General features: G+C 34.8%; 1 protein-coding gene and 1 pseudogene across 2 annotated transcripts in view; both read right to left on the reverse strand.

Annotated features, from left to right (window-relative positions):
- The window catches only part of SLC6A15 (solute carrier family 6 member 15), a 54,967-nt gene that overhangs the window by 32,639 nt on the left and 3,588 nt on the right, over positions 1-18,740 (reverse strand). Inside the window, exon 3 of one of the 2 annotated variants that reach the window (XM_025403615.1) lies at positions 18-493. The exons of the other annotated variant lie outside the window; for it this stretch is intronic. Within the exon in view, the coding sequence (XP_025259400.1) occupies positions 18-306 (289 nt within the window). The 5' untranslated portion in view covers positions 307-493. The remainder of the gene's footprint in view (positions 1-17; positions 494-18,740) is intronic. 2 annotated transcript variants of the gene reach the window in all.
- On the reverse strand, positions 2,055-2,203 carry LOC112635738 (annotated as a pseudogene).

The following is an 18,740-nucleotide window of genomic DNA, read 5'->3' on the forward strand; positions in this document are numbered from 1 at the left end:
TTAAAAAAATTACTTACCGCCCCCATTCTTCTGACATAGGTATGGAAATCGCCACACATTTCCTAAACCTACAGAAAATCCAACTTGGGCCAGGATGTATTGTAGCTTACTGTTCCAAGCTGGTCTTTCATCTTCGACTTCAGATCCTTCTTCAACATCTGTATCTTTCTCTTCCGGGCTATCAACAATTAGTTCACTTGTCTTAAAAGCATCATCAGCTGAGTCTTCATTGGAAAGAAGGTCTTTGACAGACTCAGTAACATCATCATCTAATTCTCTTTTTACCACCTTGCTATTTTTAGGCATTGGAAAGTATGGGAAGTATTAAAAAAAAAAAAAAAAAAACCAACTCCCTATGGCAAATGTGTTAATTCTGTTTTTCAAAACAATGTTACTTGATAGGAAGACCGAGGATGATATCAAATAAATCCTTGATTCAAGGTGATAAAGCCTTATGGATTCTGAATCCGTATGTCCAGTATTCTGTAGGTACCTGTAAAATTATAAGTTGAAATGTGATTATATTTAATGATGAAAAATATTTAAAATACAGAATTATTCTTTTTTATTTTTATGATAGAAACCCTTTCTACAGAGTATAAGACATGTAATTGTCTTTAGCATTTCAGAGCTTAATATTCCCATAAGTATGAGAATTGTAAAGCACGTATGAGCTTCAAATACAACTTTCTTAGCTAACATCCTCCTTCTTGCAAAAATCTCAGATATACTCCAATGCATAATGAATATTCTGTTCATTAGTAACTAAACTTTTAGGACTCTTTTTCTTAATTCTTTATTTTTTCCTCCCTGACTAAAGCAGGTCTTTTCTTATATATCCTTGATTTTTTTCCTTATAGAATTACATACACAATTGCAAACCAACTCTGTAAATTTGTCTTAAATATAATCTCTTCTGTTCAAATATTTGTCATTCACTCATTTGATATTAATTGTTTTTCTTAAAAATTTAACCTAGTTTATTTTATTTTATTTTTGGAGACAGGCTCCCACTCTGTCACCCAGGCTGGAGTGCTGTGGCAAAATCAGGACTCACTGCAGCCTGTACCTCTCCCATAGATACTCTTGCCTCAGTCCCACAAGTAGCTGGGACTAAAGGTGTATACCACCACACCCAGCTAATTTTGTTTTTCCTTTTTGTAGAGATTAAGTCTCACTATGTTGTCCAGGCAGGTCTTGAACTTCTGGGTTCAAGGGATCCTACCTTGGCCTCCCAAAGTGCTGGGATTATATTGCATAAGCCATTGCAACCAACCCGTTTGATATTTATTGTGATGGGGCTTTATGGGATATAATAATCAATGAAACGTACAAAGCATGTTTTTAAGGATATTATATTTAACAGAGAGAAAGGAACATCAAATAACAATACTATAGTGGAGAATTTAAATGACCCAACATTATTACAACAGGAAAAATAAAGAATGTTGGATAAAATTAGAGTTGAGCACAAATGGAGTGAGGTCATACCCAAACATAAGGAAAAGTATAAATGAGATGAGAAATGGTCAATGTACATTATATATGTGATCAGTCTCTTAACAGCTCAAGAAAAACACTGTAATCACTTTGGGATTTTTTTTTTTCCTTTTTTTATTTGTATGTTACATCTCCTATCCTTTTCCCCATTCAGACACAGACCGAGTAAGTATACAAGACATGTCTACAAATCAGCGACACCTTGTTAAAATGTGACTGAAAATATGAGCACTTATCTTCAAATCTGGATCAGGAAGCTTATGAAATGGTAGCCCAATAATTCTGCCCTTCATTTATGGAATAAAATATAATTTCTTAAGAGAGCTGCTATTAGATTGACATTCAAAGTCAAAGAAAACAGCTATCATATTTCAATCTACAATCTTAAGGAGCAAGACAAAGTGTTGGGTAACCCAATAGAAAAAAATTACTTAACTTACTATGTAACTAATTTGTTGCCTTTAGGTTGGATGATGTTTAGTTGTTTCTAAAATTAAAATATACACCCTAAGAGCAAACACTTCTCATTTAGGATTTGGTGAAGATTAAGAGAAAATTGTTTAGAAAATTGTGAAAGAGGTGCATTCCCAAAATATTTTGACTGATAGACACATCTCTAGAATAGGTGTAAAACTTCCCACAGTGATTAAACTGATAAGAACAGATAGTACACTTGATCTTAGCAAAAAGGCCGAGAAGTGATCACAGTGACTATTTCACAGAGGCCAACAAGGTTTTGATATGGAAATAATTCATGAGGTTTGACATTTTATCTGTTTAATTTATATTATTTTCCCCTACAGCTCAGTAATTATTAGTTAAATACATTAATAAATATAGCCATTGAAAAACTGAAATAAACAAATTTCTAGACAGTATTTGCTGGAAGAAAACAACAGGATCTATAAAAAATTGTGATTTGTAAGACATGAATTATCCAGAAAAAAAGATTTACATTTATTAAATTATCTGAAGATACAATGTGTTGGCATAGTAGCAAGTGATATATGGAGAAGAGCATGGATTTAGTCTGATAAATTTGGAGTTGTGTCCTAGCACTACAACTTATTAATTGTGTAAAAGCTGATAGTTATGCCTCTCTTAACCTCAATTCCCACAATAAACTTTGGTTTCTTACTCCTTTTGCTTTTTCCATACAGACAGAAAAGTAAGGAGGATATCCAAGCTTAGAGATACTATCATAGTAAAAACATTCAACATTTTAAAAAGAAAAAAATTTAAATAGTGTTAACCATGAATCTCCCCCAAATTATTACGGAAAATAGTATATCTCTTCTATACATTTCTATTCTTTGAACAAAATAATACACAAAGAAAAATCAAAATAAAAGGTAATACCTCTGGCTACTACTGCATGTTTTTTACACACCAAGTGAATAATCCTCACCAATTTAGATAAGATATCCTTTGGCAAAGTTTACACTTAAAAATTCTGATCAGACTACCTAAAGGTCATATTTTCTATTTTTAAAAATCAGTATCTAATGTAAACAAATTTTAAATGTAATATTATATCATAAACACTTTGAATATACACATATACTATAGATATTGTATAACAACTCTAGCGAAACTTTATATAATAAAATACTTATTAAAAAGGGAGTTGAAGTGAGTATTTGCATGCATTAAGAGCTCCCCTTCTAATATGAGCAAAAAAAAAATAATGAATCCTTAATGATATTATAAATAAAATTATTTAAGCTCCCTTTTCTTACTATTTTGTTTACCCTCTCCCACTTCTTGGTCTTTCTGGGGTGGCTGTAGGAAGATAGGGGAAGAATTGTAATTAATATTAAGGTATTCACAATAACATGTAAGTCTGGGAGAAAATAAGTCATTGCCTTGAGAATGACATTGTTTATCTTACCCCCATATTATCAGTGTTTAAATTCATCTGTTGAATGAATGAACTGAAAGGTTTAAAGAATAAAATCATATAACTAAACAAGTATTGTGCACTATTAGATGTTTTCTTTTTTTTTTTTTTTTTTTTTTTTGAGATGAAATCTCACTCTGTTGCCCAGGCTGGACTGCAGTGGTGCGATCTCGGCTCACTGCAACCTCCGCCTCCCGCGTTCAAGCAATTCTCTGCCTCAGTCTCCTGAATAGCTGGGATTATAGGTGCCTGTCCCCATGCCCGGCTAATTTTTGTATTTTTAGTAAAGATGAGGTTTCACCATCTTGGCCAGGCCGGTCTTGAACTCCTGGCCTCGTGATCCACCCGCCTCAGCCTCCCAAAGTGCTACGATTACAAGTGTGAGCCACCGCACCCAGTTTGTTTGTATTTTTACTCCAAGACCATGCACCTACTGAACATAAGAATTCACTTCTTGTGCACAGGTTTCATACAGCCAAAAGTAAATAAATAAATTTAGTTTCTGAACAGATTTATTAAAACTAAGTATAGTGACAACAATTTAGAAGCCAGATCAATTTCAAATTTTTAAGAGAAACTTTCTTGAAGGATAACCATTTTTATAAATTCTAAAAGCCCGCCTAAAACCTTAGTCCATAAATGTAGTCTATAAACATAGACAAAAAAGAAAATCATAAGAGAGGTTGGCAATTGCCAAAAATGTGTTATAATTGTTACAACTGGGAATAGAAGAAGAAATGAACAGAATTGTCCAGGAAGAGAGATAGAGTGATAAAGTATCAGTGCTTGATAAGTCATATGGACAGTGGTGGAATCAGTATCAAGTAACAGCACAGCCTCTGCCAACTTAGCAGCATCCATTTTTGTGACAGAGAATCAACTGAGGAACAAACTATCATTCACTGCACTTCCTCTGCACCGAAGAGTTGTAATACATGTCCTCATTATTATTTGGTAAGAGCCTCCTGTCTACAACTGTACAATAGAGGAGGAGTCAACAAAATATTGCTCATGGGCCAAATAAAACCCACCATCTGTATTTTGTAAAAAAAGATTGTATTGGCATGTATCCATGCCCATAAAATATTGCTCATGGGCCAAATACAACGCACCATCTGTATTTTGTAAAAAAGATTGTATTGGCACATATCCCTGCCCATAGATTTACATATTGCTATGGCTGATTTTGTGCTACAACAACAGAGTTATTGTTATGGACTGTAAAGCCTAAAATGTTTACTAACTCTTCACTGAAAACATTTGCCAACCTCTCTTTCAGAGAATAAATCTAAATGAAAAATGTGGAGTTCCCCAGTTCACTCCATTTGTACGGCACTACTTTCCATGTCAAAAAATATTCTAATATAGAACTTTTCTTATTCAAAATGAGTAGTTTCAAATAATGAAAAATATGTGTATGGAAATGGAGAGATAGAGGTGATAGTGGACAGAGGAAGAAACATAAGCAAAAGACATATACAGAATATAAATATACACCGGGAAACAATATGCTTCAGAGTTACAAAGAAAACATTTATTTAAAATAAATTTCATGGAAGTGAACTAAAAGATTAACTGAAAGAAAAAGGTAAGTGGATGAACACCAGAAATGGGAGAATTCATCAGGGGACTAAAAATCACATTAGAAGCAACTGAAAGCTGGGTGTGGTGGCTCATGCCTGTAAACCCAGCACTTTGGGAGCACTAGGTGGGTGGATCACTTAAGGCCAGGAGTTCGAGGCCAGACTGGCCAATATGGTGAAACTCCCTCTCCACTAAAAAAATACAAAAATTAGCTGGGTGTGGTGGCGGGCACCTGTAATCCCAGATACTTAGGAGGCTGGGGCAGGAGAATCATTTGAACCAGGGAGGCAGAAGTTGCAGGCAGAGGTTGCCGAGATCACGCCACTGCATTCCAGCCTGGGTGACAGAGCAGGACTGCGTCTCAAAATAAAATAAAATAAAATAAAATAAAATAAAATAAAATAAAATAAAATAAAATAAAATAAAATAAAATAAAATAGAAAAAGAAACAACAGAAACTAGAATAAATACTACTGAAACTATATCTGAGACATGGAGGACAGATGTAAAGAATGTTCACAAAAAAGAAATGAAAAGGTACAAATATCTTAAAGTAATTTAGAAGAAAGCTAATGGAAACTGAAGTCAGCTAAAGGTAATCCAACAAACTTCTAATTGGTATAGCCAAACACAATAATACAATTAATAAAACACAAAATATTAAAAGAAAAGCAGAAGTTTTGCTTGAAGACTTGTATTTGCAAATAATAACAATATAGAAGAATAAACACTGAGAAATTACTAAGATAAAGAATTCTGAGGGATTTCAAGCAGAATTAGAAAGATGAAATTAAAACACTTCTCATAATATTCATTAATTTCAATAAAACTAAGAGAAAAATACGTGATTTCCAATTTTATACCCAATTAATTTGTATTCTGATTATAAAAGCCACAGGCAAATATTCCTATGCATGGGAGAAATGATGAGTCCTATGGGATGAAGGAGTGGGGAATGGAGGGAAAGACTAAATAATCATAAAATTTAGCCAAAGAGAGAAAACAAAGTAAAAGATCTTAGTAAAGAGGAGCCGTGTTAAAGAACAGAAGTGAACATTAATTTAAACAAGGAGATATGGTTTACATTTTATAGAAATTATGTGCAGGGGACAAGTATGAATTAAATTATAAAAATAAAAGCAAAAATTGAAATGAGAGGAGAAAAAGAAATAAAAGTGTAAAAATATGCTCATCTTTCATGTAGGAAGTAATAGATACTGTGTAAATATGACTTGTTTGGGCTCAGTGGCTCACACTTATAATCCCAGCACTGGAAGGCTGAGATGGGCAGATCACTTGATGACAGGAGTTCAAGACCAGCCTGGCCAACATGGTGAAACCCCATCTCTACCAAAAACTACAAAAAAGCACCTTTAGTCCCAGCTACTTGGTTGGCTGAGGCACAAAAATCACCTGAGCGAGGAGGTGGATGTTGCAGTGAGCCGAGATCGCACCACTTCACTCTAGCCTGGGTGACAGTAAGATCTGTCTTAAAAAACAAAACAAAACAAAAAAAAAACCTTATTATGTAAAACAGGATAATGACCTTAAGCTCTTCATGTGTTCATATAATCTCTCCTATTTAATTGTAATGTGATATTATAAGAATCAATATGTGTTGATGTGAAAAGACATGTATTATTCCCAAATATTTAAATATAGATTTTAGAAAGAGACTATCTTGAGTGCATATTGTAACTCTGTCACTTATGGTTTTATGACCCTGGCCAAGTTACTAAACTGTGCTTCAGTTTCTTCATTTATAAAATGAGAACAATAATATACTTATCTACTAAAAAAGTGCATAAAGTCAATGTTAGCACACTGAGAGGACTCAATATATTCTCTTTTATTACTATGATTATCACAACACTATAGACTATAGTGATTTGTTGACTATAGTCAAGACTATAACTGATTTGTTGTATATGCTTCTGTAATATTAAGGACAATGTTAAGTCCAGAGCCAATGCTACATGTTTTAATTTTCTTCTTAACACAACTTTTTTGTTGTTTGTTTGTTTCAGATATCCATTGCTGCACATCAAATATCCTCTCTATTTAGTGGCTTTGAAAAACAGTTTAATTCGCTCATGATTCTCTGGATTAGCAGTGTGAACCAGGTTTACATGATCAGTTGTTCTTGAATTTGGTCCTGCACTGCAGTGATCTGTCAGTTGTAAGGAGGTGGTCTAATATGGTCTAACTGACATTCTAGCAAAAGGCAAGCTATCAGATGGAGCACTTTGGTTTGCTTATAAGTAATCTCTCCAAAATACTAGCTGCAACTTGTTCATACTGTAGCTCAGATTTCCAACCGTAGCCAAAAAAAAAAAAAAAAAAGATGAGTCCAATGCACAAGTGCTACTGGAGCCTCTCTCTAGTTCACATTTGCTAATGCCTCATTGGCCAAAGAAAGTCTCAAACCTAAGTCCACGCTGATTCAAGAGTAGAGATAAACCTTACTTTTTGATGGAAGGGGCAACAAAACCCTACTGCAAAGGGCATGCAAAGAGAGGAAAAAAAAAAATACTGCCACTATCTTTGAAAAAAATTCAGCATCTGCTTAGTTTCCACCTCCCTTGAGTTTTAGTCTTGAGGAGAGGCACAAAGAGACTAAAAAAGTAGGCATGTCATCCAATTCCATCAAAGGCATTATGCCCAGGCTGTAAATACTGCCGTAGTCATGGACTTTGGTTCCTGGTTTTGAGAACTATTTTCATTCTTGTCCTTTTCCATTTCATTGCCAAGCACCCCATTGTTTCTTTGAGCTCCTGTGGCTGCCAATATTACTTTTCTTTTGCCTCTTATCCAGCATAAGTTTCTACAGATTGCAAAAAACCCCAAATGGCACACCAATTATGAATCAAAAACTACTGCTATGTTTCCATTCATCTATCTCTGTATATGAACATAAATACACAAATATGTTGGGAACTTCACACTATTTAACTCTGAACTTACATTTACCTCTTTCTCAAGCTCTCGTTTTTTGTATTGCTTTAGTTATCTTCATATATTTTTCAAAATAAATCCATTTTGAAGCACTTAAAACTAGATCCAAAATTTTTATAACCATGATAATAAATTTCCATCTCAGTGGTTCTTAACCCCAACCATTTTGCTTTTTGTGTTCCTTCTCAAGATTGTTTCACCTATTCTAGGTTCTTTGATTTCCACATAAATTTTGAAATCAGCTTGACAATTTCCACCACAAAAACAAAACAAAACAAAACAAAACAAAACAAAAGCAGCCTACTAGGATTTAAAATTGAATTACGTTGATTTTCTTGATCTATTTGGGGAACACTGACATCTAACCAATTAAGTTTTCCAGTCTATAAACTTGGTGTATCTTTTTATTTATTTCGTGCCTTTAATTTATCTCAACAGTGCTTCAGAGATTTCATTGGTCTTCTTCATTGGTCTTGCACAACTTTTGTTAAATTTATCTCTGATTAATGTGTGTTTGGGGTATGATTGCAAATTCTTTTCTTAGTTACAGGTTTCAATTGTATTTTGCTAGTATGTGGAATATAACCGATTTTTAATATAGGCTTCTGTCCACAAAGATGCTAAATCAAGTTTTGTATCTTTCTAAGATCCCGGAGGACCTCCACTTACATAATCATGTCATCAGTCAATAATGATAATTTAATTTTCATTTGTATAATTGTTGACTTTTATATCTTTCTCTTGACTTATTTTACTGGTTAAGACATCCACCAAAATATTGACTAGATATGCTAAAGGCAAGCATCTTCATTTATGTCTCAGTGTTACTTGAAAAGTAGTCAATGTTCCCCTATGTACAATGTTAGTTGGGCAATTTTTTCATAGATCCCTTTATTAGTTTAGATACGTTACTTTATATTCCTAGTTCAGTGTGGTAGTTACTTTGAATTATTATGGTAAATTTTGACAAATTATTTTTGCCTTTATTAAGATAACCATATGAGTTCTTCATCTATTGATATGGAGTATCCCATATTCATTGCTTTTGTATCTTAAAACAATCTTTCATTTATGAAACAAACCTCACTTGGTCATGATGAATTACTTTTTAATACGTCACTAAAATAAATCTGCTATATTTTGTTATAGATTTTCTTTCAACTGCATTCATGGGAAAGTGGGTATATAAATATATATATATATATATATAAATTTATTTTGTTTCTCTGGTTTTGGTGGTGTCTTAGAAAGCTTTAAAATGATTTCTCTTTTATTTTCTGAGAGTATGTGTATAGAATTAGTTTCGTTTCTTCTTGAAAAGTTTGGCAGCACTCACCAATAACCCAAACCATCTAGGTTTGGGGTTTTCTTTCTGAAAATGTTTTAAATTAAAAAATTCAATTTATTTCATTGATATACAGCTACTAAGATTTTCCTTTTCTTGTTTTACTTTTGGTAAGCCATCTTTTTGAGGGATTTGTCCATTTTACGTAAAGTGCCAAATTCATCGCCATAAAGTGTTCTATAATATTCCACAGTTTTTAAAACATATATAGAATTTGCCATCATATCTCATTTTTATTACTGATATTGGTAATAGGTCTTTTTCTTTGTTTTTATCTTGACCAGTCTTGCTATATAATATGTTCACTACAAAATTAACTCAATATTTTCTGCCATTCTTGTTCCATCTTTCAAAACTTTCTACCCCCCAAGCCATTGTTACAATCTCTTTTGAAATTGTATTACATTTTAATTAACATTTCCAGGGAAAATATGCAAACACTTGAAGTAGGAGGTAGGTATCTGCATCTGACATAAATGATGGATGACTCAACAGATATGTCTGCACTGGCTAATTTTTGGCATTTGTCACAAGCTTAATATTCTATAATAAAGCACTAGAACACCAGTAAATTATCTCCCTGACTTTGACAACTCAAAATTTCACTGAAAAAAAAGTTTTATTTAAATATGAACTAATCTGAATATGGAATTAATTATTTCCAGATTCAAATGCAATTCATTTTTCTATTTTCTTTTTTTTTTTTTTTTGAGACGGAGTCTCGCTCTCTCCCCCTGGCTGGAGTGCAGTGGCACGATCTCGGCTCACTGCAAGCTCCGCCTCTCGGGTTCCTGCCATTCTCCTGCCTCAGCCTCCCAAGTAGCTGGGACTATAGGCACCCGCCACCGCGCCCGGCTAATTTTTTGTATTTTTAGTAGAGGCGGGGTTTCACCTGGTCTCGATCTCCTGACCTTGTGATTCGCCCGCCTCGGCCTCCCAAAGTGCTGGGATTACAGGCGTGAGCCATCGCGCCCGGCCTCATTTTTCTATTTTCTAATATAGGACAAAAATAAAGACCATCCAAATAAAATCAAAATTTGGACCATATTGTAATGCTCAAGAAAATTTGTCACCATATGCTGATTAGTTTATAGTTATGGTATAATTACAGAGAAAAAAATTTTCATCAAGAGATTTGATGAAATACTGAAATAATAATGTTGATGAAAAATATGATTTTTTTTTGCAAATTATATCCCCTTTACATAAAATTTTTTTTTTTTTTTTTGAGACGGAGTCTCGCTCTGTAGCCCAGGCTGGAGTGCAGTGGCCGGATCTCAGCTCACTGCAGGCTCCGCCTCCCGGGTTCACGCCATTCTCCGGCCTCAGCTTCCCGAGTAGCTGGGACTACAGGCGCTCGCCATCTCGCCCGGCTATTTTTTGTATTTCTTAGTAGAGACGGGGTTTCACTGTGTTCGCCAGGATGGTCTCGATCTCCTGACCTCGTGATCCGCCCGTCTCGGCCTCCCAAAGTGCTGGGATTACAGGCTTGAGCCACCGCGCCCGGCCTACATAAAATTTTTACAATGAGCTATAAAATAAAAAATTACAGAACCAATCAAAAGGAAAGGAAAAATTTTTTTACAAATAACGATACCAAGTCACAATTTGTCCTTCATTAAATATATTTTTTTTTTCCCCAAAAGGTGGACTATAAATAACATGCCTGCCAGAATGGCTAAACTTTGTTTTTTAAAGTAATAATACCAAATATTGGTGAGGACACGTAGAAACTAAATCAATCATATGTTGCTGGTGGAAATGTGAAATAGTACAGTCACTCTGAAAAAAAGCTTGGTTACTTTTAACACTAGTAAAAACTTCTCGTAGTAACCAGCAACTATATTTCAGGGATATATCACAGAAAAATAAGAAAAAGACTTACCAAACTTGTATACAAATGTCCATAGCAGCTTTACTCATAATAGTCAAAAACTGGAAACTATCCAGTATGCATTTGGTTAATGGTGAATGGTTAAATTGTGCTACATTCACACCATGAACCACTACTCAGCATTAAAAAAAACTACTGATACATGCAACAACTTGCATGTACCTAAAGGAAATGATACTCAGTGAAAACAATATAAAAATGCCAATTTCAAAGAAATATATATATAACAATTTTTATATAACATTTGTGAAATAACATAATTATAGAAATGAACAACATATCCATGGTTTGAAGAGTTAGGGACAGAGACGGTAAGTGCGTGTGCTTATAAAAGAGTGGCAGGTTACTATCTTCATTGTGGTAAGGGATACAAGAAGGTACACATTTTATAAAATTTCATAGAGCTATAAACATAGACATATTGTGGATTCTGCCATATCAATATGCTGGTTTTGATATAGTACTGTGTCTTATATAAGATGTTAAAGTGGTGGGGAAGTCAAGTAAATCGTGCACAGACCTCCATGTGCACCCTTCCGTGAAATTGTAATTATTTCAAAATTAATTATAATCATAAAGCAATTTCCATAAATTGGAGTATATTTTTGTTGACTTCTGTGAACCAAAGACAGACAATCTTTCAAAATTCTTTTAAAGATTTCTGAAGTAGAGAAAAAGTTTTTAAAACAAAGTTTTATTAACATATTAAGAACACCTCAGACTTAGGCATTATATTCATTTCCTGAAGATTGCTTTAACAAATTACCTCAAATTTAATGTCTCAAACAACAGAAATGTATTCTTTCATACTTCTAGAGACCAAAGAATCCAAAATAAGTTTCAGTCAACCAAAATCAAGGCGTTACCAGGTCGGTATTTTCTCGGGAGGCTCTAGGGGAGAGTGTGAACCTTGCCTTCTCCAGCTTCTGGTGGCTGCTGGCATTCCTCAGTTTGTGGCCTCATTACTCCATTCTCTGTTTCTGTGGTCAGATTGCCTACTTCTTTCTACTTCAGTCTAATATCCTTCTCCATCTTTTTTATAAAGATGCTTGTCATGGCATGTAGGGCCCATCTGGATCTTCTGAAATCATATCTTCATCTCAAATACTTTATCTGCAAAGACTTTTCTTCCAAATTAGGTAACATTTACAGATGTCAGGGAGTAGGAACTAGACCAATCTTTAGGAGGCATATTTAAACTAATGTATACTATGTTTTCTAAAAATAATAATTTAAAGGCACTGAATATGTTTTATTTGTTCATAAATCCTTATAAAATGTTATTGGATCTTTCATAGTTATTTGCTATAGTAGGCTGTTTTCCCTTCTTTTCAATCTGGGTTAACTTTGAGCTTGCTTTGGCCAGAAGGCAGCAGCAGTGAAACTATGCAAGTTCCAAGGCTATAGAAGCTCAGCAGTTTCTGCTTTCCCTCTTTTGGAAGCTAGGCACTATATAAAACAGTCTACTTCTCCTGCTAAAACCCCACATGGAAAGAGGGGGGGAGAGAGAGAGAGAGAGAGAGAGAGCGAGAGCGAGAAATAGTCTCAAGCAACCATCATCTGAGGTGAAGCTCCAGACATAGGAAAAAAGGTATTGATATTCCAACCCTAGCTGAACTGCCAGGTAACACCAATCAGAACAGATGAACCATCCAAAAGAGCCCAACCACCTCACAGAATAATGATTTTAAAAAGTCATTATTTTAAGACACTATGTTGTAGAATGGTTTGTTGTGTAGCAATAGATACCTGAAACATTTGTCTATGGATAAGATTAATTATGTATTGGATTTAACTAAAATTAAACAAACTTTACTGAAATTTAAAATACTGTCCAATAATCTTCACAATGTGGCTAGATCTATGTAGAGGATATGTGGTTTAGGTGTTTAAATACACACAGTGATTTTATTTTAACCACAAAATAGGTATTAACTTTCCAAGCCACATTCAGTGAATCATATGTAAAGATGCATATAGTCAATTTCATGCTTAAGGCATCTTGGAAATCATAAGCGAAATAGGAATTATCACTGCAAAATCTGCAGACATCAAAATGACCATGAGAGAATACTAACATAAACTCTACACACATACATTTAGTAACTTAGGTGTAACCAATCAGTTCCTTAAAAAACACAAACTACCATAACTTAGCCAATAAGAAATAGATCATTTAATAGCTGTATAACTAATAAAGAAGTTGAATGCATAATTTTAAAACTGTCACAAAAGAAATCTCACTGGAAAATTCTACCAAACATTTAAAGAAGAATTAACATCGATTCTACACAATCTCTTTAGACAATAGAAGATGATAGAATAATTTGAATTTCATTTTATGAAAGCAGTATTACTCAGATACCAAAACCAGGCAAAGATCATAGTAAAAAATAAAAAAACTACAGATCAATATTCCTAATGAATATAGACACAAAATTCCTTTACACAGTGTTAGAAAACAGAATTCAGCGATGTATAAAAAAATTATATTCCATAACCAAGTAGGGTTTATTCTAAGTATTCAAGGTTGGTTCAATATTCAAAAATCAATATGTAATATACAATAATAACAGACTAGAGGAAAAATCACGTGACTATATTGATCCAGAAAAGACAAAATTCAATATCCATTTATGGTCAAAAATTAGAAATAGAAGGAAACTTCCTCAACTTGATCAACAGCATCTACAAAAATTTTACAGTTGACATTATATTTACCAGTGAAAAGCTAAATGCTTTTCCTTCAGGATAAGAAACAAGACAAAAACGTCTACTCTCACACTCTTATTGAACATAGTATTGGAAGTTCTAAGCAGTGGCATAAGGTAAGGAGAAGGAAATACAGTCACCCCTTAGCGTCCAAGGGGCATTGTTCAAGGACCTCCCACAAATACCAAAATCCTCCGATGCTCAAGTCCCACATTCATCTGTGTGTCCTGCATCCCACAAGTATTAGATTCACATCTGCATTGGTTGAATCTGTGGATGCAGAATCTAAGGATACAGAAAGCTAACTGTATAAGTCACATAAATCAAGAAAGGAGAAGAGTCAAGTTACAAATTTATGTATAAGTCACATAAATCAGGAAGAACAGCCAAGTTACAAAAGAGTTCCATCACATAAGGATTCCCTGTGTTGGCCTTTTATAACTACAAGCACTTTGCTCCAGTCCCCAGGCTCTCCTTAACTCCTGGCAACCTCTAATCTGTTCTCCATGTTTATTTTTTGGTCATTTCAAGGATGTTATATGAATGTTAATAATACAGTATTCAATTTTTTTGCAGACATTCTGATTGTCTATATTACAAATTCTAATGAACCTACAAAAATGCCTTCTAGAATAATAGTACAAAAAAATCACAGAATACAAGGTAAACGTACACAAATCATTTATAGTTCCATATGTTAGCAATAAACAAGTGGACACAAATTAAAAATGCAATAGCATTTATAATCATTAAACTGACATAATTACACAAAAATGTAACAAAACCTGGATGGTACATTTTTTGCTGAAAACTACAAAGTGCTGATAAAGTAAATGAAAGAAGATCTAAATGTATGGGAAGACATGCCATGTTCATGGGTTAGAAAACTCAACATAGGAAAGATGTCAGATTTCCCTAAATTGATATATGGTTAAAAGAATTCCTATCAAAATATCAGTGACATTTTTCTACAAAGAAGATTATTTCAAAATTTATATGAACAGGCAAAAAATTAGAGGAGCTACAACAATTTTAAACAGAAGAATGAAGTGGGAGGAATGATTCTTTCCAATTTCGTGACTTATTATGTAGTTACAGTAATGAAGTCTATGTGAGGTTGGTGAAAGGATAGCCAAAAATGAATGTAACAGAAGAGGCTACCCAGAAAGAAGTGCACACAATATGCCCAATTAATTTTTGATAAAGGTCCCAAAGCAATTTCAATGGAGAAAAAAATAGCTCTTTCCATGAATCGTTCTGGAAATAATTGGACAACCCTAGGTAAAAGTATAACCCTGAACCTAAACCTCACACCTTATACAAAAATTAATTCAAAATGAATCACAAACTTAGGTGGAAAATATAAAACTTTAAGAAACAAATCATCAGATTAAATCTTTGAGATCTAGGGTTAACCAAAGAACCCTTAGACATGACAAAAGCAGGATTCAGCAACACAAAAACTGATAAGCTGGGTCTCGAAATTTGAAACTTTTGCTCTGTGAAAGAACCTATTAAGAGGATGGGAAAAAAAAAAAAAAAAAAGCTTAAAAATGGAAGAATATATTTGAAGGTCACAAAGGACTGGTGTTTAGGATATATAAAGAACTCTTAAGGCCGGGCGCGGTGGCTCAAACCTGTAATCCCAGCACTTTGGGAGGCCGAGACGGGCGGATCACAAGGTCAGGAGATCGAGACCATCCTGGCTAACATGGTGAAACCCCGTCTCTACTAAAAATACAAAAAACTAGCCGGGCGAGGTGGCGGGCGCCTGTAGTCCCAGCTACTCGGGAGGCTGAGGCAGGAGAATGGCGTAAACCCGGGAGGCGGAGCTTGCAGTGAGCTGAGATCCGGCCACTGCACTCCAGCCTGGGCGACAGAGGGAGACTCCGTCTCAAAAAAAAAAAAAAAAAAAAAAAAAAGAACTCTTAAAACCCGACCGTTGCCGGGTGCCATGGCTCACGCCTGTAATCCCAGCACTTTGGGAGGCCGAGGTGGGCGGATCACCTGAGGTCAGTAGTTCGAGACCAGCCTGGCCAACATGGTAAAACCCCGTCTCTAGGAAAAACACAAAAATTAGCCAGGCGTGGTGGCAGTCGCCGGTAATCCCAGCTACTAGGGAGGCAGAGGCAGGGAAATCTCTTGAACTAGTGAGGCGGTGGCTGCAGTGAGCCGAGATCGTGTCATTGCACTCCAGCCTGGGGCACAAGAGCGAGACTCGGTCTCGGGGGGGGAAAAAAAAAACTCAACTGTTGCCAGCCGCCGTCGCTCACACCTGTAATCCCAGCACTTTGGGAGACTGAGGCGGGCGGATCACGAGGTCAGGAGATCGAGACCATCCTGGGTAACACGGTGAAACCCTGTCTCTACTAAAAATACAAAAATTAGCCGGGCGTGGTGGCGGGCGCCTGTAGTCCCAGCTACTGGAGAGGCTGAGGCAGGAGCATGGCGTGAACCCGGGAGGCGGAGCTTGCAGTGAGCCGAGATCTCGCCACTGCACTCCAGCCTGGGAGACAGAGCCAGACTCGGGAGGAAAAAAAAAAAAACAATACCCCACCATTATAAATAAAATAAGAAAATAGGTACAGACATTCCATTGAATATAATACATGAATGACAAATAAGCACATGAAATGAGGCTCGATATTATTAGCCAATAGGTAAATGCAAATTTAAAATACAATGAGATGTTGCTATATACCTATCAGAATGGCCAAAATATAGTGACAACCAAATTCTGGCAAGGATGCAGAGAAAATGGATTAGAGGTTGCCAGGAGTTAAGGAGAGCCTGGGAACTGGAGTGAAGTGGCTGTGGTTATAAAAGGCCAACACAGGCAATCCCTATGTGATGGAACTCTTTTGTAACTTGACGTATCAATGTCAATATTCTGATTAGGAAGTTTTCATGTAGTTATTACAAAATGTTATATTTGCAAAATGTTATATATATTGTGTAAATGTTATGACACAATGTTATATTGTCAAGAGCTTACAAGAACTCTGTGTTATTTCTTACCACCTACATGGGACTCAACTCCCATCTCAAATTTAAGACTTTTTTAATACCCTAAAATTATGCCTTTTTTTTTGGCTGGTATAATTGGCTAACTTTATTGAATCAAGTACTAAATATGCTTCTGCAATATAATTTTATTACTAAAACTCTGGAAAGAGGAAACTTTCTTGTAAATTCAGAAACAACAACAAAAATCAGGGAGTCGTCAAAATACTCATTGACTTTTGTACCTTACTAATTCCATGGCATCTGATGAATGAATAAAACTCTACCAAAGGTGTTCATTTGCCTCTGTCTTCACTTTAAAATATTTTATGTATTTATATTTTGAATACAGAATACTATGATATTAAAGGGCACAGAGTAAAGAAATATATATATCTTCCTACCCTTTCTCCCTAGAATATACTGTACCATCTGTACCTCCCAATAAGTAATCAAAATCTTCAATAAATATTTTCTGTATATACTAGCATATATATATGTGTGTGTGTATACACACTTAAACACTCTCTATATATTCAAGCTAATATGTGTTTTCTCCCCACCAGCCCCCAATCTGCTTCTTTTTACACAATTACGATGTGCATAATTCTACCTCTTAGTTTTTCACTCAAATAAATTCTTCGAAACTTTTGATCTCAATGTAATAGCTTCATTTAGAAAAACTTCTGTATGATATTGCTTGGTATAGGTATACCATATATTTAGATCACCGCTGAGAATTTGCTACTACAATGTTCCAACAAATTACTTTGTATATCTTGCATCTCCATATCTGTAGAATAAACTTCTAGAACTGGAATAGCTTGATCAAAAGGTATGACGCTCTTATAGTTTTGATAAATATTACCAAATAGCCCTTTATAAAAATTGTGTCCATTTGCACTATCACCAGCAATGCATGAGAGTACCCGCTTTCTTCTGCCCTCTTCTGTATAACAAATAATCTCTTTGATCTTTGCCAATCTGATAGGTGAAAAAGTTCCCAAAGTATGCACCCTATTTAAAAATAAAAATCAATTAATCTTATGTGAAAAGATACCTTAGCACATTAATCACAAGGAAATAAAGTGACCTTCAAGGCTGAACACAACTTACAACTCTGCCCTGTGTCAAGTGATACTATGCATTTAAAATTGCCCTATATCCCAGTTTATTTTTAGGGCTTGTTGTCCACAGAAAAAGAGATGATAATTACTGGTCAAAGTTAATACTTAAGCAGATAAATATATCAAAAATTATTTAGTAAAGACTGCCAGAAGAGTAGTGTTATAAGTAAGGGGGAAATAAATCTAACGATTCCTGCTGTGTAACCTTGAATGTTGTTCATGTATCCAACTATGCCTGTGGATTTTTATTAATACCATCTGCTGAGAAACCATTTCAAAATCTACTCTGCAGAGCTGCATAGGAATATACTAATATATCCTATCATGCATATGTATGTAGTAATAAAGAATTAACACATACTCTTCCACAAGCTGAGAGGTCCACTGAGAAATGAAAGAAAAGTTTTTAGGAGCTTTTGATAGCCACCAAGGTCTCTTTTGGGTCTGCCATTCTAAGTCAATGATTGAATTGCCTAGATGATATAATCCAGAGTTAAAAAGGATGCAAATATCTTACCTATCACATACACATTTTATTTTATGATAGGAGAAGCATATTTACAATTTCAACTATGATCACTGGGTAAGGTAATAACTATGAATATGGACTTTAGATTTTAGTAACTAGTCTGACTTATTTTAAATGTTTCAGTAGGTGGTAAGGAAGGCATCTCATCTGATTATTGGCATCTCTCATAACTGTTATCCAGTTTTAAGATT

The sequence above is a fragment of the Theropithecus gelada genome, chromosome 11 (genome assembly GCF_003255815.1).
Source record: "Theropithecus gelada isolate Dixy chromosome 11, Tgel_1.0, whole genome shotgun sequence".
NCBI lineage: Eukaryota > Metazoa > Chordata > Mammalia > Primates > Cercopithecidae > Theropithecus > Theropithecus gelada.